At 42.3% G+C, this 26,102-nt stretch overlaps 1 protein-coding gene across 2 annotated transcripts in view; it reads left to right on the top strand.

Annotated features, from left to right (window-relative positions):
* Nucleotides 1-18,354: 18,354 nt before the first annotated feature.
* Nucleotides 18,355-26,102, top strand: part of SLC9A7 (solute carrier family 9 member A7) — a 140,307-nt gene continuing 132,559 nt past the window's right edge. For both annotated transcript variants that reach the window (XM_065900952.1, XM_065900951.1), the window contains exon 1: nt 18,355-18,682. In XM_065900952.1, coding sequence (XP_065757024.1) covers nt 18,355-18,682 — 328 coding nt within the window. The remainder of the gene's footprint in view (nt 18,683-26,102) is intronic.

Genomic DNA, 26,102 nt, shown 5'->3' with positions numbered 1-26,102 from the left:
TCTCTCCGCTTTGCCTTTCGCACCCCTGTGGCTGCGCTCTCCTCCGTGGCCCCGATGCTCCCCTACTCCGCCACCCACAGTCTCTGCCTGCGAAGGGGCTTCCTAGTGTGTGGAAACCTTTCCTCCTTCACAGCTCCCTCCCACTGGTGCAGGTCCCATCCCTATTCTTTTGTCTCTGTTTATTCTTTTTTCCTTTTGCCCTACCCAGGTACGTGGGGAGTTTCTTGCCTTTTGGGAGGTCTGAGGTCTTCTGCCAGCGTTCAGTAGATGTTCTGTAGGAGTTGTTCCACGTGTAGATGTATTTCTGGTGTATCTGTGGCGAGGAACGTGATCTCTGCGTCTTACTCTTCTGCCATTTTCCCGGAAGCCTGTATATAGGTTTTTTTATGAACATAAGTTTCATTCCTCTTGGATATATACCTAGGAGTGGGATTGCTTGCTTTTATGGGTAAATATATATTAATTTTATAAGGAACTGTCGAACTATTTTCCAGAGTGGTTATACCAGTTTGCATTTCCACCTGCAGTGTACAAGGGTTCTAGGTAGTTTGCTTTCTCACCTTTATTTGGTATTGTCAGCATTTTGTACTTAAGCCATTCTAATAGGTAGTAATCATGGCATTAATTTTTATTTCTCTAATGGCTACAGATGTTAAACATCTTTTCATGTCATTATTTGTCCTCCACATATCCTCTTTTGTGAAGTGTCAAAGTCTTTTGCCCATTTTTAAATTGAGTTCATTTTTTTGGGCATATGAATATCCAATTATTTCAAACCATTTGTTGAAAAGAATGTACTTTCTCCATTGAGTTGTGTATGTACTTTTGTCAAAAATCAGTTCACCATATTAGTGTGTAGACCTACGTCTGGACTCTATTCTATTCCACTGATCTATATATCTATTCTTTTGCCAATAATACCTTGCCTTGTTTGCTTTATGCCTTATTACTTAATATAGTAGCTTTATAAGTCATCTTAAATTGGGTAGTATGGGGTCTCCAGTTTTATTCTTCTTTTAAAAATTTGTTTTGGCTATTCTAGTTACTTTGATGTTCCTATTAATTTTAGATTTTCCTTGTCTGTATTTACAAAAATTTCTTCATAGATGTTGGCTGGAATTGCATTAAGTCTGTACATCAGTTTGGAGGGAATTAACATCTTTGCTAGTTTTCTGATACATAAACATGGTATGTCTCTCCATTTATTGAGGCCTTCTTTCATTTCTTTCATCAGTGTTTTGTAGTTTTCAGCATATAGATCCTGTACATGTTTTGTTAAATCTAAGTATTTTCTTTTATTTTCTACTATTGTGAATGATATATTTTAAAAATTGTTACCTCAAATTGCACATGGCTAGTACATAGCAATAGTTCTAGGATTTTATGGATTCCTTGGGATCTTCTTAGTAGACAATTATATCCATCTGTGAATAGGAGAAATATTCTAATATCCTTTGATAACTCCTTTTATCCCCCTTCCTTTTCATTTTGTTTCTTCTGGGTTTTTTGTTCCTCTGTTTCCTCAGTATTCGACTTAAATTTATATATTGTGATTTTTGCAATATCTGTATGCCTTTTGTTATTTTTTTCTGCCTTATTGCACTGACTAAGACTTTCACTTCACTGTTGAATAGGTGATAGTGGACCTTCCTGCCTCTTTCCTCATCTTAGGGGGAAATAATTCAGTCTTCAACCTTAAGAATGATGTTAGCTGTAGTGGTTTTTTGTTTGGTTTTTGTTTTTATACATGGTCTTTATCAAGTTGAGGAAGTTCCCTTTTATGCCTGTTTTGCTGAAAGTTGTTATCATGAATGGACAAGTCAACAATTTTGTCAAACATTTTCTCTGCACCAATATGATCATGTGGTTTTTCTTTAGATAGTTAATATGGTAGATTTCATTGATTAGTTGTCTCATGTTAAACCAGCCTTACAATCCCAGGAAAAACACCACTTGTTTATGATGTATACTTCTTTTTTCTGTTAGATTCATTTTGCTAATACTTTGTTGGGGAGTTTTATGTCTAAGTTCATGAGAGATAGTGTTCTGCAGCTTTCTTTTCTTGAACTGTCTGTCTGTTTTGGTATCAGGGTAATGTTGGCCTCATAAAATGAGAAGAGTTCAGTCCTCTCATATTTTCTCTGAGGGATTGTGTAGTATTGGTGTTAATTCTTCGTAAAAATTTTCAGTGGAATTTACCAGTGAAACCACCTGGGCCTGTAGAATTCTTCTTTGAAATGTTTCTTACTAGGAGTTCAATTTATTGAACAAGTACGTGTGGTATGCTGAATTATGGCCTCCTATATATATGTCCTAGTTTCCAGAACCTGTGGATATATTACCCTACTGGCAAAAGGGACCCTGCAAACGTGATCAAGTTAAAGATCTAGAGATGGGGAGATTACCTGGATTGTCTGAATGGGCCCCAAATATACTCACAAGAGTCCTTTAAAAAGGGAGGCAAGAGACAGGAGGGGAAGATGGCGGAAGAGTAAGATGCGGAGATCACCTTCCTCCCCACAGATACACCAGAAATACATCTACACGTGGAACAACTCCTACAGAACACCTACTGAACGCTGGCAGAAGACCTCAGACCTCCTAAAAGGCAAGAAACCCCCTAAGTAGCTGGGTAGGGCAAAAGAAAAAACCGAGACAAAAGGATAGGGACGGGACCTGCACCAGTGGGAGGGAGCTGTGAAGGAGGAAAGGTTTCCACACACTAGGAAGCCCCTTCGTGGGTGGAGACTGCGGGTGGTGGAGGGGGGAGCTTCGGGGCCGTGGAGGACAGCACAGCAACCGGGGTGTGGAGGGCAAAGCAGGGAGATTCCCGCACAGAGGATTGGTGCCGACCGGCACTCACCAGCCCGAGAGGCTGGTCTGCTCACCCGCTGGGGCGGGCGGGGCTGCGAGCTGAGGCTCAGACTTTGGTAGGAGTGCAGGGAGAGGACTTCAGTTGGCTGGGGGAGCACAGCCTGAAGGGGTTAGTGCACCTCGGCTAGCCGGGATGGAGTTCGGGAAAAGGTCTGGAGCTGCCAAAGAGGCAAGAGACTTTTTATTCCAGCTTTGTTTCCTGCTGCGTGAGGAGAGGGGATTAAGAGCACTGCTTAAAGGAGGTCCAGAGACAGGCGTGAGCCAGGGCTAAAAGTGCAGACCACAGAGACGGCCAGGAGACACTAAGGCTGCTGCTGCTGCCACCAAGAAGCCTGTGTGCGAGCACAGGTCACTATCCACACCTCCCTTCTGGGGAGCCTGTGCAGCCTGCCACTTCCAGGGTCCCGAGATCCAGGGACAACTTCCTAGGGAGAACGCACGGCAAGCCTCAGGCTGGTGCAATGTCGTGCCGGCCTCGGCCGCCGCAGGCTAGCCCAGCATTCCGTGCCCCTCCCTCCCCCGGCCTGAGTGAGCCAGAGCCCCCGAATCAGCCTCTCCTTTAACCCCGTCCTGTCTGAGCGAAGAACAGACGCCGTCCGGCCACCTACACGCAGAGGCAGGGCCAAATCCAAAGCTGAGCCCCTGGGAGCTGTGAGAAGAAAGAAGAGAAAGGGAAATCTCTCCCAGCAGCCTCAGAAGCAGCGGATTAAAGCTCCACAATCAACTTGATGTACCCTGCATCTGTGGAATACCTGAATAGACAACGAATCATCCCAAATTGAGGAGGTGGACTTTGAGAGCAAGATTTATGATTTTTCCCCCTTTTCTTCTTTTTTTGAGTGTGTATATGTATGCTTCTCTGTGAGATTTTGTCTGTATAGCTTTGCTTCCACCATTTGTCCTAGGGATCTATTTGTCCGTTTTTTTTAAATTGTTTTTTCTTAATAATTTTAATTTTAATAACTTTATTTTATTTAACTCTATCTTCTTTCTTTCTTTCTATCTTTCTTTCTGTCTTTCTGTATTTCTGTCTTTCTTTCTTTCTTTCCTTCCTTCCTTCCCTCCTTTCGACAACCAATCATCACAAATTGAGGAGGTGGACTTTGAGAGCAAGATTTATGATTTTTTCCTCTTTTCCTCTTTTTGTGAGTGTGTATGTGTATGCTTCGGTATGAGATTTTGTCTGTATAGCTTTGCTTCCACCATTTGTCCTAAGGTTCTATCTGTCCCTTTTTTTTAATTAAAAAATTTTTTTTCTTAATAATTATGTTGAATTTAATAACTTTATTTTATTTTACTTTATCTTCTCTCTTTCTTTCCTTTTTCCTTCCTTCCGTCCTTCCTTCCTTGCTTCCTTTCTTTCTTTCTTTCTTCCTACTTCAACTAATTCTTTCTCTCTACTTTTACTCCCTTCTATTCTGAGCCGGGTGGATGAAAGGCTCTTGGTGCTGCAGCCAGGAGTCAATGCTGTGCCTCTGAGGTGGGAGAGCCAACTTCAGGACACTGGTCCACAAGAGACCTCCCAGCTCCACATAATATCAAACGGCGAAAATCTCCCAGAGATCTCCATCTCAACACCAGCACCCAGCTTCACTCAACGACCAGCAAGCTACACTGCTGGACATCCTATGCCAAACAACTAGCAAGACAGGAACACAACCCCACCCATTAGCAGAGAGGCTGCCTAAAATCATAATAAGTCCACAGACACCCCTAAACACACCACCAGACGTGGACCTGCCCACCAGAGAGACAAGATCCAGCCTCATCCACCAGAACACAGGCACTAGTCCCCTCCACCAGGAAGCCTACACAACCCACTGAACCAACCTTAACCACTGGGGACAGACACCAAAAACAATGGGAATTACAAACCTGCAGCCTTCAAAGAGACTCCAAACACAGTAAGATAAGCAAAATGAGAAGACAGAAAAACACACAGCAGATGAAGGAGCAAGATAAAAACCCACCAGACCTAATAAATGAAGAGGAAATAGGCAGTCTACCTGAAAAGGAATTCAGAATAATGATAATAAAGATGATCCAAAATCTTGGAAATAGAAGAGACAAAATGCAAGAAACATTTAACAAGGACCTCGAAGAACTGAAGATGAAACAAACAACAATGAACAACACAATAAATGAAATGAAAAATACTCTAGATGGGATCAATAGCAGAATAACTGAGGCAGAAGAACGGATAAGTGACCTGGAAGATAAAATAGTGTAAATAACTACTGCAGAGCAGAATAAAGAAAAAAAGATGAAAAGAACTGAGGACAGTCTCAGAGACCTCTGAGACAACATGAAACGCACCAACATTCGAATTATAGGGATTCCAGAAGATGAAGAGAAAAAGAAAGGGACTGAGATAATATTTGAAGAGATTATAGTTGAAAACTTCCCCAATATGGGAAAGGAAATAATCAAGTCCAGGAAGCACAGAGAGTCCCATACAGGATAAATCCAAGAGAAATATGCCAAGACACATATTAATCAAACTGTCAAAAATTAAATACAAGAAAGCATATTAAAAGCAGCAAGGGAAAAATAACAAATAACACAAAGTGAATCCCCATAAGGTCAACAGCTGACCTTTCAGCAGAAACTTTGCAAGACAGAAGGGAGTGGCAGGACATATTTAAAGTGATGAAGGAGAAAAACCAGCAACCAAGATTACTGTACCCAGCAAAGATCTCATTCAGATTTAATGGAGAAAGTAAAACCTTTACAGACAAGCAAAAGCTGAGAGAGTTCAGCACCACCAAACTAGCTTTACAACAAAAGCTAAAGGAACTTCCCCAGGCAAGAAACGCAAGAGAAGGAAAAGACCTACAATAACAAACCCAAAACAATTTAGAAAATGGGAATAGGAACATACATATCGATAATTACCTTAAATGTAAATGGACTAAATGCTCCCACCAAAAGACACAGACTGGCTGAATGGACACAAAAACAAGACCCATATATATGCTGTCTGCAAGAGACCCACTTCAGACCTAGAGACACATACAGACTGAAAGTAAGGGGATGGAAAAAGATATTCCATGCAAATGGAAATGAAAAAAAAGCTGGAGTAGCAATTCTCATATCAGACAAAATAGACTTTAAAATAAAGACTATGAGAAGAGATCAAGAAGAACACTACATAATGCTCAAGGGATCGATCCAAGAAGAAGATATAACAATTGTAAATATTTATGCACCCAACATAGGAGCACCTCAATACATAAGGCAAATACTAACAGCCATAAAAACGGAAATCAACAGTAACACATTCATAGTAGAGGACTTTAACACCCCATTTTCACCAATGGAGAGGTCATCCAAAATGAAAACAAATAAGGAAACACAAGCTTTGAATGATACATTAAACATGATGGACTTAATTGGTGTTTATAGGACATTCCATCCAAAAACAACAGAATACACATTTTTCTCAAGTGCTCATGGAATATTCTCCAGGATAGATCATATCTTGGGTCACAAATCAAGGCTTGATAAATTTTAAAAAATTGAAATTATATCAAGTATCTTCTCCGGCCACAATGCTATGAGACTAGATGTCAATTACAGGAAAGATCTGTAAAAAATACAAACACATGGAGGCTAAACAATACACTACTTAATAACGAAGTGATCACTGAAGTAATGAAAGAGGAAATCAAAAAATACCTAGAAACAAATGACAATGGAGACACGACGACCCAAAACCTATGGGATGCAGCAAAAGCAGTTCTAAGAGGGAAGTTTATAGCAATACAAGCCCACCTTAAGAAACAGGAAATATCTTGAATAAACAACTAACTTTGCACCTAAAGCACTTAGAGAAAGAAGAACAAAAAAACCCCAAAGTTAACAGAAGGAAAGAAATCATAAAAATCTGATCTGAAATAAATGAAAAAGAAATGAAGGAAACGATAGCAAAGATCAATAAAACTAAAAGCTGGTTCTTTGAGAAGATAAAAAAAATAGATAAACCATTAGCCAGACTCATCGAGAAAAAAAGGGAGAAGACTCAAATCAATAGAATTAGAAATGAAAAAGGAGAAGTAACAACTGACACTGCAGAAATACAAAAGATCATGAGAGATTACTACAAGCAACTCTATGCCAATAAAATGGACAACCTGGAAGAAATGGACAAATTCTTAGAAATGCACAACCTGCCAAGATTGAATCAGGAAGAGATAGAAAATGTAAACAGACAAATCACAAGCACTGAAATTGAAACTGTAATTAAAAATCTTCCAACAAACAAAAGCCCAGGACCAGGTGGTGTCACAGACGAATTCTATAAAACAATTAGGGAAGAGCTAACACCTATCCTTCTCAAACTCTTCCAAAATATAGCAGAGGGAGGAACACTCCCAAATTCATTCTACGAGGACACCATCACCTTGATACCAAAACCAGACAAAGATGTCAAAAAGAAATAAAACTACAGGTCAATATCACTGTTGAACATAGATGCAAAAATCCTCAACAAAATACTAGCAAACAGAATCCAACAGCACATTAAAAGGATCCTACACCATGATCAGGTGGGGTTTATTCCAGGAATGCAAGGATTCCTCTATATACGCAAATCAATCAACGTGATACACCATAGTAACAAACTGAAGGAGAAAAGCCATATGATCATCTCAATAGATGCAGAGGAAGCTTTTGACAAAATTCAATACCAATTTATGATAAAAACCATGCAGAAAGTAGGCATAGAGGGAACTTTCCTCAACATAATAAAGGCCATATATGACAAACCCACAGCCAACATCATCCTCAATGGTGAAAAATTGAAAGCATTTCCACTAAGATCAGGAACAAGAGAAGGTTGCCCACTCTCACCACTCTTACTAAACATAGTTTTGGAAGTTTTAGCCACAGCAATCAGAGAAGAAAAGGAAATAAAAGGAATCCAAATCAGAAAAGAAGTAAAGTTGTCACTGTTTGCAGGTGACATGATACTATACATAGAGAATCCTAAAGATGCTACCAGGAAACTACTAGAGCTAATCAATGAATTTGGTAAAGTTGCAGGATACAAAATTAATGCACAGAAATCTCTGGCATTCCTATACACTAATGGTGAAATATCTGAAAGTGAAATCAAGAAAACACTCCATTTACCATTGCAACAAAAAGTATAAAATATCTAGGAATAAACCTACCTAAGAAGACAAAAGACCTGTATGCAGAAAATTATAAGACACTGATGAAAGAAATTAAAGATGATACAAATAGATGGAGAGATATACCATGTTCTTGGATTGGAAGAATCAACATTGTGAAAGTGACTCTACTACCCAAAGCAATCTACAGATTCAATGCAATCCCTATCAAACTACCACTGGCATTTTTCACAGAAGTAGAACAAAAAAATTCACAATTTGTATGGAAACACAAAAGACCCCGAATAGCCAAAGCAATCTTGAGAATGAAAAGTGGAGCTGGAAGAATCAGGCTCCCTGACTTCAGACTATACTACAGACCTACAATAATCAAGACAGTATGGTACTGGCACAAAAACAGAAATATAGATTAACAGAACAGGATAGAAAGCCCATAGGTAAACCCATGCACAAATGGTCACCTTGTCTTTTATAAAGGAGGCAGGAATGTACAGTGGAGAAAGGACAGCCTCTTCAATAAGTGGTGCTGGGAAAACTGGACAGGTACATGTAAATGTATGAGATTAGATCACTCCCTAACACGATACACAAAAATAAGCTCAGAATGGATTAAAGACCTAAACGTAAGGCCAGAAACTATCAAACTCTTAGAGGAAAACATAGGCAGAACACTCTATGACATAAATCACAGCAAGGTCCTTTTTGGCCCACCTCCTAGAGAAATGGAAATAAAAACAAAAATAAACAAATGGGACCTAATGAAACGTCAAAGCTTTTGCACAGCAAAGGAAACCATAAACAGGACGAAAAGACAACCCTCAGAATGGGAGAAAATATTTGCAAATGAAGCAACTGACAAAGGATTAATCTCCAAAATTTGCAAGCAGCTCATGCAGCTCAATATCAAAAATCAAACAACCCAATCCAAAAATGGGCAGAAGACCTAAATAGACATTTCTGCAAAGAAGATATTCAGGTTGCCAACAAACACATGAAAGAATGCTCAACATCATTAATCATTAGAGAAATGCAAATCAAAACTACAATGAGATATCATCTCACACCAGTCAGAATGGCCATCATCAAAAAGTCTAGAAACAATAAATGCTGGAGAGGGTGTGGAGAAAAGGGAACACTCTTGCACTGCTGGTGGGAATGTGAATTGGTACAGCCACTATGGAGAACAGTATGGAGGTTCCTTAAAAAACTACAAATAAAACTACCATATGACCCAGCAATCCCACTACTGGGCATATACCCTGAGAAAACCATAATTCAAAAAGAGTCATGTACCAAAATGTTCATTGCAGCTCTATTTACAATAGCCTGGAGATGGAAACAACCTAAGTGCCCATCATCGGATGAATGGATAAAGAAGATGTGGCACATATGTACAATGGAATATTACTCAGCCATAAAAAGAAACGAAATTGAGCTATTTGTAATGAGTTGGATAGACCTAGAGTCTGTCATACAGAGTGAAGTAAGTCAGAAAGAGAGAGACAAATACTGTATGCTAACACATATATATGGAATTTAAGGGGAAAAAATGTCATGAAGAACCTAGGGGTAAGACAGGAATAAAGACACAGACCTAGTAGAGAAAGGACTTGAGGATGTGGGGAGGGGGAAAGGTAAGCTGTGACAAAGCGAGAGAGACACATGGACATATATACACTACCAAACGTAAGGTAGATAGCTAGTGGGAAGCAGCCGCATAGCACAGGGAGATCAGCTCGGTGCTTTATGACCGCCTGGAAGGGTGGGATAGGGAGGGTAGGAGGGAGGGAGATGCAAGAGGGAAGAGATATGGGAAGATGTGTATATGTATAACTTATTCACTTTGTTATAAAGCAGAAACTTACACACCATTGTAAAACAATTATACCCCGATAAAGATGTTAAAAATATATATATAAAAAGGGAGACAAGAAAGTCAAAGGAGGATTTAGGAGATGAGGCAATGGAAGTAAGATGCTACACTGCTCATTTTTGAAGATGGAGGAAAGGACCATGAAGCAGGTAATGAAGCTCCATTAGCTGGAAGAGGAAAGGAAATGGATTTTCCCCTTGAGCCTCCAAAAGGAACCAGCCTTGCTGAATTTCGCCCAGTGAATTTAGCCCAGTGAAACTGATTGCAGACTTTTGTTCCATGTGCACTTAAAGATAATGTATATTCTGCTGTTGTTGGGTGGAGCGTTCCATAAATGTCAATTACATCCAGTTGGTTGATTCTGTTGTTCAGATCTTCTGTATCCTTGCAGATTTTCTGTCTATTAGTTCTATCTATTACAGAAAGAGGAGTATTGAAATCTCCAACTCTAATTGTGGACATGTTTATTTCTTCTTTCAGTTCTGTCATCTTTTGCCTCATGTATTTTAAAGCTCTGGTATTTGATGCACACACATAGCTAGAACTGTGTGGTAGGCAGTCCCTAAGAAGGTGCGTCCAAATGAACTAACCTGTTGATGTTCATGCCTTTGTAATACCCTCCCATTGAGCAGGCGCAGGACCAGGGACTTGCTTCTAATGGGTAGAATATGGCAAAGGTTATGGTATGTCACTCTCTTGATTGTCATGTTATATGGCAAAGATGATGAAATATCACTCCCATAATTATTTCACATTATGTAAGACTCCATTTTAGCAAACTGGAGTGAGAGATTATCTTTGTTGGACTGATGAAGTAAGCAGCCATGTTGAGGAAACCCACATGGCAAGGAGCTTCAGCTAGCCTCTAGGAACTGCAGGTGGCCTCTCATATCTGAGGGTGGCTTTCAAAGGACAGCCAAGAAAAATCTAGGGCCCTTAGTTCGTTATACTGCTGCAAGGAAATGAATTCTTCCCCAAACCTGGATGAGTTTGGAAGGGGATTTTTCCCCAGTCAAGCTTATGATGAGACTACATCCTTAGCTGATACCTAGATTGCAGGCACCTGAAGCAGAGAACCTAGTTAAGCTGTGCCCTGATTTCTGACCTACGAAAACTGTCAGATAATAGATGTGCATTGTTTTAAGTCACTCAGTTTGTGGGTAATTTGTTACACAGCAATAGAAAACTAGTGCAGATTGTAATGTCTTCTTGGTGCATAGATCAGTTATTGTTATGTAATGTCCCTCTTCGTTCCTAGTAATTTTCTTTGCTGGGAAGTCTAAGTCTGATATTAATAAAGTCACTCCAGCTTTCTGTTATTCATGTTTACATGGTATATATGTTTCCATCCTTTTACTTTAAACCTACCTATGTCAGGATATTTGAAGTGAACTTCTTCCTTTCTTTTTTGAATGGCAAAGTCAGGTTTATTGCCCTGGGTTAAACCAGTAGAGAAAGGATGTGGGGAGGGGGAGGGTGGACACAGGAAGTGGCTGAAGGCATCCTCATGGCCTTGGCCTGTGTGGAGTCCTCAGCACTCTGGGAAGCCAACCAGTGTACTTCGGACCTGCTGATCACTTGCTCACGGGCCAGGCCCCCACTAAAGTTCAAGGCACAACCCAAGGCTCTGCCTAGCAAGCCCCCTCCTCCGTATGGAGTTACCTGCATAGGTCTGAGCACAGAGGAGGGGGCTGTGGTGATGGCCTCTACTGGGGCAGCATCCTTAGGAAGGTGTCTTGGTGGAGGAGAAGGCTGCCGCCTTCTTGGTGAGGGTCTTCAACAGTGCCAGGTTCTCGGGCAGCCTGGTGCTGGCTTTCATCACATCATGTTTGATGTTCTTCCAGATCCTGACCGCTAGGTTTTACTCAAGCTTTTGCTGCTGCACCATGCTTGCCTTCTTGGGTGTCATAAACCAATGGCCCTTCCTCGGGCCCGATTCCACTCCAAGGCCACCACTGTCTTGCTCTTTGCTGGCTTCTGCACTTGAAGTGAATTTCTAGGCACTTGTTTTGGGGTCTTGTGTTTTATCCATTATGACATTCTCTCTTAATTGATTTGTATAGACCATTTACATTTAATGTAGTTATTGATATGTTTGGATTTATGTCTACCATTTTATTATTTGTTTTCTTTTGTTCTGTCTGATTTTTGTTCCTCCATTTCCCCTTTTCTGCCTATTTTTAGATTCCTTTGAACACGTTTTAGTATTCCATTTAATTCATCTATTGTGTTATTAAAATTTTTATCTCTTTGTATATTCTAGGGAATACAACATACATACTTAAGTTTTTACAATCTACCTAGAATCAATATTTTACCAATTCAAGTGGAATATAGAAACCATACTAACATATAGGTCCCTTTATCCCCCTAGCCCTTTATGTTATGATTGTTTGTGTATTACATCTACATATATTGAAAATCCCATTAGATCATGTTATAATTTTTGTTTTCAAAAAGCCTATTTTAAAGAACTATTTTAAAGAGAAGAACTTCTCTTAGCCATCCTTTTATAGCAGGTCTACTGTCAATGGATTCTCTCAGTTTTCCTGCTTTGGAGAATGTCTTTATTTCACTGTTATTCCTGAAAGCTATTTTTGCTGGATATATTATTTGGGGTTGACAGTTCTTTTGGCACTTTAAAAATGTTGTGCACTTCCTTATGACCACCTTGGTTTCTGATGAGAAATCCATAGTCATTTGAATTGTCATTATTCTAAATGTAATTTGTTATTTTTCTGCTTTCAATGTATTTTCTTTGTCTTTCTTTTCAATAGTTTGAATATAATATGTGTGGACATTGGTTCTTTTGAGTTTTCCCTGTTTGGACTTTGCTGGGGTTCTTGAATCTGCAGGTTTATTTCTTTTGCTAACTTTGGAATGTTTTTAGCTATTATATGCTCACATATTTTTTTTTCTGTATCACACTCTTTTTCCTGTCCTGGGACCCCAAACACGTGAATATTAGACCTTTTGTTATTATCCTACAGGTCTTTGTGGCTATATTAATTTATTTCTCCATTTTTTCTCTGTTGTTCAAGTTGGATAATTTCTATTGATCTGTCTTCAAATTTACTGACTCATCTTCATTCTGCTACTGAGCCCATTTAGTCACCTTTAAAATTTCAGTTATTATATTTTTTAGTTATAACATTTCAGTTTGGTTCTTCCCTTATTGTTTACTCCTTTGCTGAGATTTTCTGTCTTTATATTCATTTCAAGACTGATTGCTTTAAATTGTTGGAGCGTTTTTACACCTGATCTTAGCCAAAAATTGGAGAAGCGATTGTTGGAGTATTTTTATAATAGCTGCTTTAAAGTCTTTTTTAGATAATTCCAATAGCTATGTCATGTGTCATCTCAGCACTGGTGTCTATTGAATGCCTTTTCAATAGGCAATCAATAGTTGAGATTCTTTTTCTTTTTAAACATCTTTATTGGGGTATAATTGCTTTACAATGGTGTGTTAGTTTCTGCTTTATAACAAAGTGAATCAGCTATACATATACATATGTTCCCATATGTCTTCCCTCTTGCGTCTCCCTCCCTCCCACTCTCCCCATCCCACCCTTCCAGGCTGTCACAAAGCACCGAGCTAATATCCCTGTGCCTTGCGGCTGCTTCCCCCCAGCTATCTACCTTACTACGTTTGTTAGTGTGTATATGTCCATGACTCTCTCTCGCCCTGTCAATAGTTGAGATTCTTAAGGTTCTTCATGTGCCAAAAAATTTTGGGCTGTAGTCTGGACTTTTAAAATATTATGTTATGGGGCTTGATATCTTGTTTTAATCGCATGGAGGAATATTTATATTTTTATTTTAGCTTGTAGTCAACTTGGTAGGGTCCAGATCGTAAGTTCTGACCTGCCTTTTGTGGATCATGGCTCCAAAGTCAATTCAGTTTTCAAAAGTTTTACAGTGCTATTTAGATCTGTCCCACATGTGTTTTAACCAGTGGCTAGTCTAGGATCTGGGTGGCGATCTGTTTCTTAGTTCAGTTACCACAGTCTTTGGTATGCTATGTAAGATCAGATCCACATGCAGGTTGGGGTGAATCTAGGAGCTCATAAAACAATGTGATAGGGTTGTTTTCCTAAGCAACTCCCTCTGCATAATCTCCCTGTTACTTTGCTACTCCTTGGAGTTCCCCTTTTCAATTCTTTAGCAAGAAATCTGAGTCTTTATTTACTACTCTCTGCCGTGCACTTCCTGCAACTTTACTCATGTCTGGGGCCAAGTAGTAGGAGAGCAGAGAGAGAAAATATATATATAAATAGGGTGTTGCCCCACTGGCTTGGGACCATAGCTACTCCAATCAGAGGAAAGATCTCCCCTCCCTTGTCATTTTAGGCACTTGAGAGCACTGCTCCCTCCATTGTCATGGTTGACTCAGCTGTCATAGGGGGATTGCCTATTGGCTAGGGTGTGAGAGATTGGAGAAAAGAAAAAATGGTACTTCCCTATTTTCTCTGAACATTAGGAGATCTATTTCTTGCTCGTCCTGTTGTGCTTTCTGTCCATGTCAATGCCCCCTACTGGGTTTTGGGCTGCCTTGAGTCCAGTCCAGTGGCTACTGGAGGGAAAAAAATTGTAAACTCGCTGCCAGTTGTTTTACTTCAAATTTGGGTGTTTTTCCTCAAATCACCTGGTACAATGTATTTTTTAGAGTCCTCAAATAGCTGCTCCATGCATTCTGTTCAGGTTTTATAGTTGCATTCAGTGGGAGAGAATGGGTTGAGTGTGATTATTCTGTGTTAACTGGAATCAGAACCCTTGTATCATATACATTAGTTTTCATATATAAATATATATAGATAATGGAATGTTTTCTTTGGTGTATATTTGTAAATAGCTGGGACTAATCTTTTCATACTCTACCTGAGGCAACCACTTTATACTATAAATACTCTCTGGTTATCTATTGCTATGGGAGAAATCACCCTCAAACTTAGTAGCTTAAAATAACATAAATTATGTTATTATTATCTCATAGATTCAGGTATTGATTAGGCTCAGCTAGGTGGTTCTTCCTTGTAGGGGGCAGTCTCTCATATGTTTACAGTAAAATGGTATCTGGGAATGAAATATCTGAAGGCTCACTCATTCATGTGTGTGGCATTTGGTCTGGGAACATTCAAAAAGTTTGGCTTCTGTGGTGTCTGTCTCTACTGCTATGTGGTCTCTCCATGGTTTCTCCAGCATGGAACCTTCAAGATAGATTTCTTTTTTTCCCACCTTTATTGAGGTATGATTGACATATAACACTGTGTAAGTTTAAGGAATACAACATGTTGATTTGATACACATATATATTGCAATATGATTACCACCGTAGCATTAGCTAATGCCTCCATCCTGTCACATAATTACCATTTCTTTTTTTGTGGTGAGAACATTTAAGCTCTACTCTTTTAGCAACTTTCAAGTATATAGTACAGTATTATTATCTATAATCACCATGCTGTACATTAGATTCCCAGAACTTGATTATCTTATAACTGGAAGTATGTACTCTTTGACCAACATCTCTCCATCTCTTCCACCCCCCAGCCCCTGGTAACTACCACTCTACTCTCTGTTTCTATCAATTTGGTTTTTTTAGATACTACATATAAGTAAGATCATACAGTATTTATTTTTCTGTCTGACTTATTTCAGTTAGCATAACACCCTCAAGGTCCATCCATGTTGTTGCAAATGGCAGGATTTCCTTCTTTCTCATGGCTGAATAATATTCCACGGTGTATGTATATACCACGTCTTCTTTATCCATTCATCTGTTGACAGACACCTAAGTTGTTTCCACATCTTGGCTATTGTGAGTAATGCTGCAATGAACATGGGAGCACAGATATCTCGATGAGATCCTGATCTCAATTTCTTTGGATATATACCCGGGAGTGGGATTGCTGGATCATATGATAGTCCTATTTTTAGTTTTTTGAGGACGCTCAGTACTGTTTTTCATAGTAGCAGCACCAATTTACATTCCCACCAACAGTGCACAAGGGTTCCCTTTTTTCCACATCTTCACCAGCAATAATTATCTCTTGTCTTTTTGATACTAGCCATTCTGACAGGTGTGAGGTGATATCTCATTATGGTCTAGATTTCTTACATGGAAGCTCAGGGCTCCAAAGTGAGTGGAGAGCAAGAGCATTAAGAGTGAGCCAGGGGCTTCCCTGGTGGTGCAGTGGTTGAGAGTCCGCCTGCCGATGCAGGGCACACGGGTTCGTGCCCCGGTCCGGGAAGATCCCACATGCCGTGGAGCGGCTGGGCCCGTGAGCCATGGCTGCTGAGCCTGCACGTCCGGAGCCTGTGCTCTGCAATGGGAGAGGCCACAACAGTAAGAGGCCCGCGTACCGAAAAAAAAGAGTGAGCCAGGCAGGAACCCGATTGCCTTTTACGACATAGCTTTACAAGTTACCACATTCTATTCTTTGAGGCAGTAAGGGTCTACCGAGGTTCAAGGGGGGGTGAACATAGCTGCCACCTCTTAATGCAGGAGTAGCAAAGTTATGGAAGAGCATGTGGGATTGGAAACGCGGTTTCTGGCGCTTTTGGAAAACACGATCTGCCGTAAGTACTATGTACGCGGGCCTCTCACTGTTGTGGCCTCTCCCGTTGCGGAGCACAGGCTCTGGACGCGCAGGCTCAGCGGCCATGGCTCACGGGCCTAGCTCTTCGCGGCATGTGGGATCTTTCCGGACCGGGGCGCGAACCCGTGTCCCCTGCATCGGCAGGCGGACTCTCAACCACTGCGCCACCAGGGAAGTCCAGAAACCTGTACTTTTAAGGTAGCTCTTGAGTTGTCCTCAGTGTTACCTATAGCGAGAAGCTTTTCCCTTGACTTTTGGGAATCTAAGAGGCTGTGATATTAAATATTATGCTCAGTGAACATGGCTTTTAATGACTCTCCAGAAATTAGATTTTCAGCAAACATGGCTTTTAGTGAGTCTCCAGAACTTAGATCAAGTTTTCCCATTGGTTAACTTTCTCTGTGACTATCCACATTTTTAGTGTTTGCAGTTTCATTGGGAAGCTGCATGGAACTTCAAGGTATATTGATTTTGTAGGGGCTGTGTGACAGTCTGGAAGAACAGGGAGAGATGCTAGCTAAAATCTAGATGAAGAGATTTCCCTGCTGCAAAGAAGGTACTGGGCAGCCTTGGCAGCGTGCTCACCTAGAGGGGAACCAGGAAGTCTGCAGTGCTCCACATATCTTTCTTACCTAATACCATCTCTACCCTATTACTACTCCTTTTAGTTAAGCATTGCTCTTTTCAATGAATCCTCTTAAAAATGCAGACTCCTCTGGGAGACAAAACTTGGACAGTTGGTACGGATTTCAGAGTGGTTCAGTAAACGCTTATGAGCACAGTGCTAGGCGCTGGGAATTCAGTGATTAACTCAATCTCTCTTTTCTTCCTTGACCAGAGGAACAAGGTAGATTGAAAATTCTTGTTCCTGAGGATTTGTTCCAAGAGGCTTTATCATTTCGACTCCACTTTACGATTTTTTTTTCCAGACCTGGGCCCGGTCTTCAGAATCACCAAAAACTCCCTGGGCTACCAACAGGTCAACATAAAAGGGCCACTAGGGTAATTGCCCCTCCCCAACCACCTGCTGCTCATCTACCTGGAATGGCAAGTGTCCAGTTCCTTCTGGTTCAACCCGCTTCTCCCTGAGGGTTAGTTACACAGTCCAGAATAAGAAGTCAGTCTACTTGCCAAGTGGTAAAGGTGCTATTTTAACGCTCTTCCCTCATTTCAATCCCTTATCGGTGCTCACTTTGGGTCAGGCTAAAGCCGAGGTTTGAATGAAGCCTGGAGGATTCTGGGAAGCCCGGAATGCTGGAAGGCACTCTGAGAGACGTGGGAAGAGAGGTGTAGGGGGTAACGTGGCTTCGAGGCTCCTCGGCTTCTCCAGAGTCCCCACTTTACTGGGCCCAGGGCGGCTACACACTGGCCGGAGATCAGATACTTCGAGTGGTCCCAGACACAGGACTCGAGACCGCACATCCAAGAGGATGCTCCTGCCAGGCACGGGCGACCTCTGGCGTCCCGTTTACGAAGCGCGGCGGCGAGTGCCCAGGAAGTGGCCCCGCGAGCCCAGACGGCCTGGCCAGGTACGCTGGGACCGGGCGAGGAGCGCAGAAGGCGAGGGGCCAGCGGTCCCGCCCGCAGGCTGGAGGGCGACAGGCGACCCCGCTGGGGAGGCGGCGGGGCGGGCGCGCGGCGCGGCCGGGGGCCGGACAGGTGCGCGGGCGGAGGGCGGTGCTTGGGGATCCTGCGCACTGCGCGCGCCCCTCCCCCAGCGCGGCTCCCGGCGCGGCCCCGGCCCCGGCGCGAGCGGGAGGAGGAGCTGCGGCTTCACTGGCCACTCGGGCAGGTCGGCGGCGCCCCGGGGAGCCGCCGACGGCGCGGGCTGCCTGTCCCAGCGCGCAGGAGGCGCGCGGGCGGCGCTGGGGCCATGGAGCCTGGTGACGCGGCACGCCTCGGCCCGGAGCGGGTGGTTCGGGCGCTGCCACCGCGGCTGCTGCTGCTGCCGCTGCTCCCGCTGCTGCTGGGTCGGGGGCTGCGCGCGGCGGCCTCGGCCTCCTCCTCTGGGGCGGCGGCCGAGGACAGCAGCGCTATGGAGGAGCTCGCCACGGAGAAGGAGGCGGAGGAGAGCCACCGGCAGGACAGCGTGAGCCTGCTCACCTTCATCCTGCTGCTCACGCTCACCATCCTCACCATCTGGCTCTTCAAGCACCGCCGGGTGCGCTTCCTGCACGAGACCGGGCTGGCCATGATCTACGGTGAGCACCCCGCACCCGCGCCCACCGTTCCCGACTACCCTCGGCCGCCCGGGCTGCTGCGCTCCCCCCCGCCCCCCGTCGCCGCCTTGTGCTCCCCCTTCACTTGCCGACGTGTTTCGTTTCTTTTCCGTTTCCCGCTGCGACGGTCTTGGTTCCCAAGGTCAACTGTCTGCATTTTCGGGCTCCCTATTACCATGAAAAAGAATTCCACTCCATTTCGACGTTTCTTCAAGGGGAACCGGGAAAATGAAAGGCACCGGGGTGGCCTGGTTCTGTCCGATCGGTTCTGTCTCAGCTTCGCCCCCTCTCGCGCCCCCGCCCCAGTTCAGCTCCACGGGGTGTGTGCGGTGGCGGGAGGTGGGTGACCTCCCAGGAACCGCACCGCCCCAGGAAGCAGGCCACCGTGAGGGTGGGGCGAGGGCTGAGCGTTCCTCGGCTTGGGTAGCGGCTGACGGGGCTTGGTGGATGCCGCCGCGTCCATGGTCAACCTGGGTGGGCGCCCACTTCTGACATCTGTGTTCCCGGATCTCTTGTGAATAAAGTCGAAGCTTGAAGCACTGTGAAAGGTGAGCGTGGTCCAGGACTTAAGAGTGGTGCACCGCCATGGCGGGCCTAGTCGGGGAGATGGGCACGCCTCCCACTCTTATGTCCAGGTGGGAAGTTTTACCCAGTTACTTGCCTTCTCTAAGCTAAGAGGAGCTTTCCTATTCCTCAGATTGTAAGAAGGACACGACTTCGAAGATACATTTAAGGGTGTATGAAGAGGAAAAGTAGTGGTTTTAATTCTGGAGTCAGCCTTCTTTTGTTGTGAAAGGTGGGCTAATGCCACCATCCTTTTCTGGATTTAATGGCACACGGTGTTTTACATGCACAGTGGTCAGCACAAATCTTCCATTACTACATGGATGTCAGCCGCAATCTGAATCATCCCTCTTCCCCCCGCCATGCCCCCACTCCGCCCCCACCCCCGCCCACCATGACATGACTCCAAACTGGAACCAAGTATTCTCTTTTTGAATTTAATTCAGTGGAATTAAGGCCCGGGTTGGCACCCTCATGTGAAATAGATGAGCCCACTTCACGACTATTCTCAGTAGGGAACATTTGACTTCATCACTTATACTGGAGGGATCTCTCCACTCAATTTCCATTCAGGGTTCCCTGATAGAGAATGGAAAGCAGACACCTTAATCTTTAATGTGACAATTACCCTTGGCCCTGGGCCTTGCTTCTCATGGTTCTTGACTGTTGACAGCCCAGGCTCATGGCCACCAAGGTTATGAAGTGCTGTCAGGGAGCCCTCTAGTTTTAAAGAGGTAGTGGCCTAAACAGGGCTTGAGTTGAAACAGGACCAGATCTAAAACTGAGTTTGGTTATTGCAAATTATAGGTGTGAACACAAACCTGGCCATTCTTTAGCTTTGTGGTTTGTGTCAGTCGGTGACGACTGATGCCCAGGCTGCAGGTAAGCTCGAAGGTTTCCTGAGCAGGTAGCAGAGTGGGGAGTTGAAGCATGTTGTCATTTCAGGCGATTTACTCTGCCATAGTGCAAATGAACGTTGCCTTTATATGTATATAGATAGCCATGAAAATATTTTTATTTTATAGCCCTTAGATCCAATTCATTAAAGTACAGTGTGAAATACTTTTAGGAGGTAGATTTGACAGGCTCATAAATACATGCTCAAGTGCATGGAAATGGGATTTAAAAATGGATTTTCTGAGGAGTACTCCATGTTCTTAGCAGCTCAGTCACCTTTATCTTAACGCTTGAAAACAACAGTGGAATTTTCCTTTGTGGATATGTACTTTTTAAACTCATCTCAATCTTTTAGTCATTGGGATTGTGCTACCAGTGTACTGTTTCATTTTGTCTTGAGGAAATCTAGTTTAATTGATGATGTTCAGAAAAGGCAACATCCTCTCATAGCATTCTCTGTAATTTTGTTCTGTGTCTTTGGGTTTTTTAATCTTACTTTGAAATGCATTAAGAAATTTGTTTGTCAATGTGAGATGTCCTAGGTTCTGCCAAATATTAATATTTTGGTGTGGGTTGCCTATAATTGAGAGAAAATATTTCTCTTTTTCTCAGGGATATTTAGTCTACTGTTTCAAGTCTCCCCCGCCCCCAATTCTGAATTCTAATGTCATTTGATAAGCTAACTAGCCAATGTATACTTAGACTATTGGGATAGGGATTCTGATTAAAATACGGTATGAAAATCTTTGAATACTTATGTGAATGCAGTACAAATTTCAGGACTTCTCTTTCTTAATAGTAAGAAATCAGATTTCATTTCTTGATATCAATAGAGGAAATGAGTAACTGTCCTGTTGCCTCTGAGTAATAAAGGACAAAAAGATCCAAGGAAACATTTGTTAAGTATCTGCTGTGTGCTGGGTGCCCAACTTAATTATGGAGGTGACCAATTTAACTTTTAAATGTTGGTAACTTTTCATGAATGAAAAGAGTTCAGCTGCGAATTTCAATTCTTTACTTTGAAATTTAAAAAATCTAATTCCTGCCACTTTAAAAATATTTAAGTGGTACTTTGAGAGGGAAGGCTTTAATATTTAAAATAAGTTGTGGTATATACATATATGATACAATGTATTAATATATAGTAGTATATTAAAATGTGATAATATATGTATTTGCTGGTGTAGTTGTAAAATATCTCTGGAAGGACACGCAATAGACTAGTACCATTGGTTTCCTTGTGAGGGAGGAACTAGGTGGGTGGGACATAGGGGTGGGAGGGAGACATCACTTTATACCCTTTTGTGCTTTCTTTTTAACTTTGGAAGTGGAATCACCTAATAGCATGTCCATGCCTCCATTCTGTGGCATTGTTGTGGCATTTTAAGATGCTCCTCAAATCACCCAGTTTGATGCCCGCTTCTCCCTATTCACATCACATTGTTATCAATTTTCTATGATCTTTCAATTGTTGACTACCCATGAAACTTTTGGAACCCTGTGTTTGGAAGGGAGACAAGACAGGGAAAGGGGGAGAGGTTTTCCCCCCCAAAAGAGTTGATGTTACTTTAGGAGCGGTGTGTACAGGTAGATCCCAAAGGACCCAAGGACAAGAAGAGACACGCTGTGAATGCTTAGCATTTAAATTGAAAGGAATTCCCCTACTTACCAAGGGACAGTTAGAAGCACTCCTCCTCCCTGGCCACCGGTCCAGGCAGCTACAAGGGAAGGTGACCAAAGACTAGACTCTCCAGGGACGTTGAAGGCAGCCCCCAGACCCTGCGATGGGAGCTGCAGGGCAGTGGGTAAGGTGCTTGCCTGGCACCAGTCTAACCTGTTTTGTCAGGGCAGGGAGCTCCCAGCTGTCTGGCTCGGTACGTGATTAAGTGCCATCCTGAAGTTACCAAGCCCCGCATGTCTGTGCAGCAGAAACAGTGAGTGTTTGAGGCAGGGAAAGGTGTCATAAACAGACTGTGTCAGTTAATTGTGGTTCTCTCTCGTGTGTACAGTGGTTCCACTTCCCCCATAATGTTTTTGTGACAACTGATATGGGTCCAGAATATCTAACTTTGCCATGCTAGCCCACCGCCTGCTTCTGGCTTCCCCATCCTCCATGCCTGTCAACTTTCCAAGTACATGTTGGTCAGCCCCTCCAGGTTCTGTGCACGGTGGGCTCGTTGTTTTGTTGAGGCTGAATTCCTAAGCACAGGCTGAGGGTGGGTTCAAAGCCAAAGTCTGAAAGAGGAAATATGGCTTTTTGCAGTAGCATGAAATTAACATTTGAGCCTGTGAGCAAACATTTCAGAACCACCCTCTTCCTGGTTAATCCGGAGCCCTTATTTATTTATTTATTTTAAAGAGCCCTTCACTTTGGCCCTAGTTTGGGGAAGCTCTGTATAGTCTCCGTTGGGTACCAGATCCCCTGGGTTCAAATGTTGGCCCTGTTACTTATAAAGCTGTGTAACATTGGGCAAGCTCTCTGAGCCTTAGATTCCTCTTTTCAAAAATGGAGACAATGCCACTCACCTCACAGAATTTTTGTATTATTGTGATACTGTAAAGGTCAAGTGCAGTGTCTGGTACTTACTTGGTAAATATTAGTTCTCATTTTCAACTTAGATTTGTGATTCTTTGGCCAGCATTGCTACTTGAGCAGAGACCTGCTGTAATTTTAAAATGCATTAGGATACAGTTAGTGGGAGTGATGAGAATCGTAATTTTTGGTGGGCTATTTGTTAATACTTAGAAAAAAATTTACAGGGTAGCTATTCTACTCTTTTATCTAGCAGTCTCCATTCTTGGACTTTATTTTTCAGAAATACACGCACTAGCATGTTACGTTATATAGATGGCGATATTTGTTGCAGCGAAACAAGTTGCAATACTCATTAAGAAGGAACTGGTTAAACTACAGCACATTCCCACTAAGGAATACTATGCAGCTGGGAAAAAGAGGTGTTTTGAGATGTCCTTTTAGGGCAGCTGCCCACACATAGTTTTGTGGGAAAAAACAAGGCACAGAGCAGTATGTATAGTATCTCATTTATTTTTTTGAAAGTCATATGATGTATATACATAAACATGATGCATATACATTTATATATGATATGTGTGCTCTGGAAGGATGCACAAACTTAGTGGTTATCCTTTGACAGTGGGACCTGTTGTTGGGAGGGAGAGAGGGGAGATGTTACTTTTTCTTTTTACTCTTCTGAATGGCCTGAAATTTCTATAACACTGACACATTACTTTTGCAATTGAAACATTTAAAAATAAAGCAAACAAAGAATAGATACATGTATATGTATAACTGAATCACTTTGCTGTACACCCAAAACTAACACAACATTGTTAATCAACTACACTCCAATATAAAATAAAAATTAAAAAAATAAAGCAAACACCTTTTTTTGTAGCAAAAATGCATTAGAAATAGATTATAAGTTGTGTGGTTCGATAACATTAGTTATTTAAAAGTTAGAAATGGAAGTAAAATGTGTCTTAAAATTAGAAAAATGACATTTCCTGAAAGCATTTCTTAGAACCTTTTTGGAATGATGTAATTAGAAATCACCATTTCACAGCTCCCAAGGACAGTTGATTTAGACAAGGATTTTCAGTGAATTCCAGAGCCATAGGTGAGAGGTTGTTGGGGAACATGGTACTTGCATGGTGCTGAGTATCACCCCACAGATTACTTACCTGTCACAAAGGAAAGAAGGTACCTTTACAGTGGAGAGGTCTGGCAGTCACCATCTTATACTCAAGTCATCAAATTTATCCTTGGTCCTTGTGGAACTATCTGGTATTATATGCCTCCTGATGTGTTGCAAGAGGAAGCATGCAGCTTTACCTATGTAGTATTCGTCCTCAGAATGTTTCATCTGAATCTAATCGAGGTTTAGGCACATATTCCAGTTTATAGGAAATATAGGGGATAGAGAAATAAGTTATAAAATACCATGTGAAAATGGGCATATCCAAAATATGGGACAGTCTACAAGACAGTTGGTCCTGGTTTCTTCAAAAAGTCTATGTCAAGGGAAACAGAAAGGCAAGATAAGTGACTGAATTGTGTCCTCTCAAAATTCATATGTTGAAGTCCCAATCGCCAATGTGATGGTCTTTGAAAGTGGGGCCTTTGGGAGGAGATTAGGTTTAGATGGGGTCATGAGGGTGGACTCTCCATGATGGGATCAGGGCCCTCTCTCTTCTGCCATGTGAGGATACAGCAAGAAGGCAGCAACCCACAAGCCAGGAAGAGCATCCTAACCAGACACCGAATCTGCCAGCACCTTGATCTTGGACTTCTCAGCCTCCAGAGCTGTGAGAAATACTGTTTAAGCCATCCAGTCTGTGGTATTTTGTTCTAGCAGCCTGAGCAGACTAAGACAGTGTTCTGAGTTAATGGAGACCAAAGAGACATAACCAAATGTAGCACAGGACAGTTGATTGGCTCCTGGTTTATGAAAATGAGCTATAAAAGTGTTTTGGGAACAGTTGGGGATATTTGAATGTGGACTTGGTATTAGATGATTAGGAAATTACTGTTATTTTCTTAGGTGTGATAATTAAGGTTATTTATATAGGAGAATGTACTTATTTGGAGATGTAGGCTGAAGTATTTAGGGGTGAAGTGTATGAGTCCTAATGTATGCAACTTTCAAAAAGTTCAGTTGAAAAAAATTCACCACATACATAGAGGAAAAATATGGCAAAATACTAGCAATTGTTAAATCTAGGTGGTGGATGAAAAGGTGTGCTTTATATTCTGTCAACTTTTTGTCTGTTTTGAAATTTTCATTAAAATAGAAGATTGGGGGAGATGTTAACCTCCCTGTAACTTCTTAGCTGGTAACTTTGTTAACTGTTCTGTCTAAAATGTTGTACAGGTGAGGCTGTCTACAACCCATCTGTTACTCTCATTAAACTCTTTCTGACACCGTGTAACACTGACTTTAGGTTGCATGAGGTGATGTTAGGCTTACATGACTTAAGAATCAGTAACTTCTTTTTCATTTCAGTTTTTTGGTTTGATTTTTAGGTTCACATGTTTTTTTGAAAAACTGCCTCTGTTCCACTTAGAAGAGAGTATATATTAGGAGACTTTTCTCTTTTGGTTAAATCATGCTCACTCTCTTTTTTTTTTTTTTTGCGGTACACGGGCCTCTCACTGTTGTGGCCTCTCCCGTTGCAGAGCACAGGCTCCGGACGCGCAGGCTCAGAGGCCATGGCTCACGGGGCCCAGCCGCTCCGCGGCATGTGGGATCTTCCCAGACCGGGGCACGAACCCGTGTCCCTGCATCGGCAGGCGGACTCTGAACCACTGCGCCACCAGGGAAGCCCATGATCCCTCTCTTTTAATCAATGTGGTTATTTGTATTAGGGTAATGCTAGCTGTTATAATAGACCAACCCCAAATTTCCAGCCTAACCAGAGAAAAGTTCATTTTTTACTCATGTAATGGGCCAGTGCAAGGGTCTGGCAGGTGGCTCTCCATGTGGTGATTCAGGGACCAGGTGTCTTCCATCTTGTGGCTTCCCCATCCCTTGGGGCTTTGGAATCCTCTCCCTCCAGTCAACGAATGAGGCAAGAAAAAGAAGATCGTATGGGGAAGGCTTAGACACTAAGCCTGGAAGTGTTGCACATTGCTTTGCAGCTTCTGTTGGACAGAATTTGGTCACGAGGCCACATCTAACTGGAAGGGAGGCAGGGAAATATCGTCTAGTTGGAGTAAGAGGAACAGGTTTGGAAAGCAGCTAGCCAATCTCTGAAGTATTTGATGAGTACTTTGTAATACATAATCCAGAAAAGAGAAGTAGTAGGATTTGCATGCATATTTCTTGTTGTTGTCAGCTGTTGATAAACTAAATTTTGTATTTTAAGTGATCCAGTTTGAAGAGGGCATTCATCTTCAGTTTATGAAGTTGTTTCAATAGAC

The sequence above is a fragment of the Phocoena phocoena genome, chromosome X (genome assembly GCF_963924675.1).
Source record: "Phocoena phocoena chromosome X, mPhoPho1.1, whole genome shotgun sequence".
NCBI classification, from domain to species: Eukaryota; Metazoa; Chordata; class Mammalia; order Artiodactyla; family Phocoenidae; genus Phocoena; species Phocoena phocoena.
Note: the sequence above shows the minus strand (reverse complement) of the source record. Positions and strands in the feature narration are given on the sequence as shown.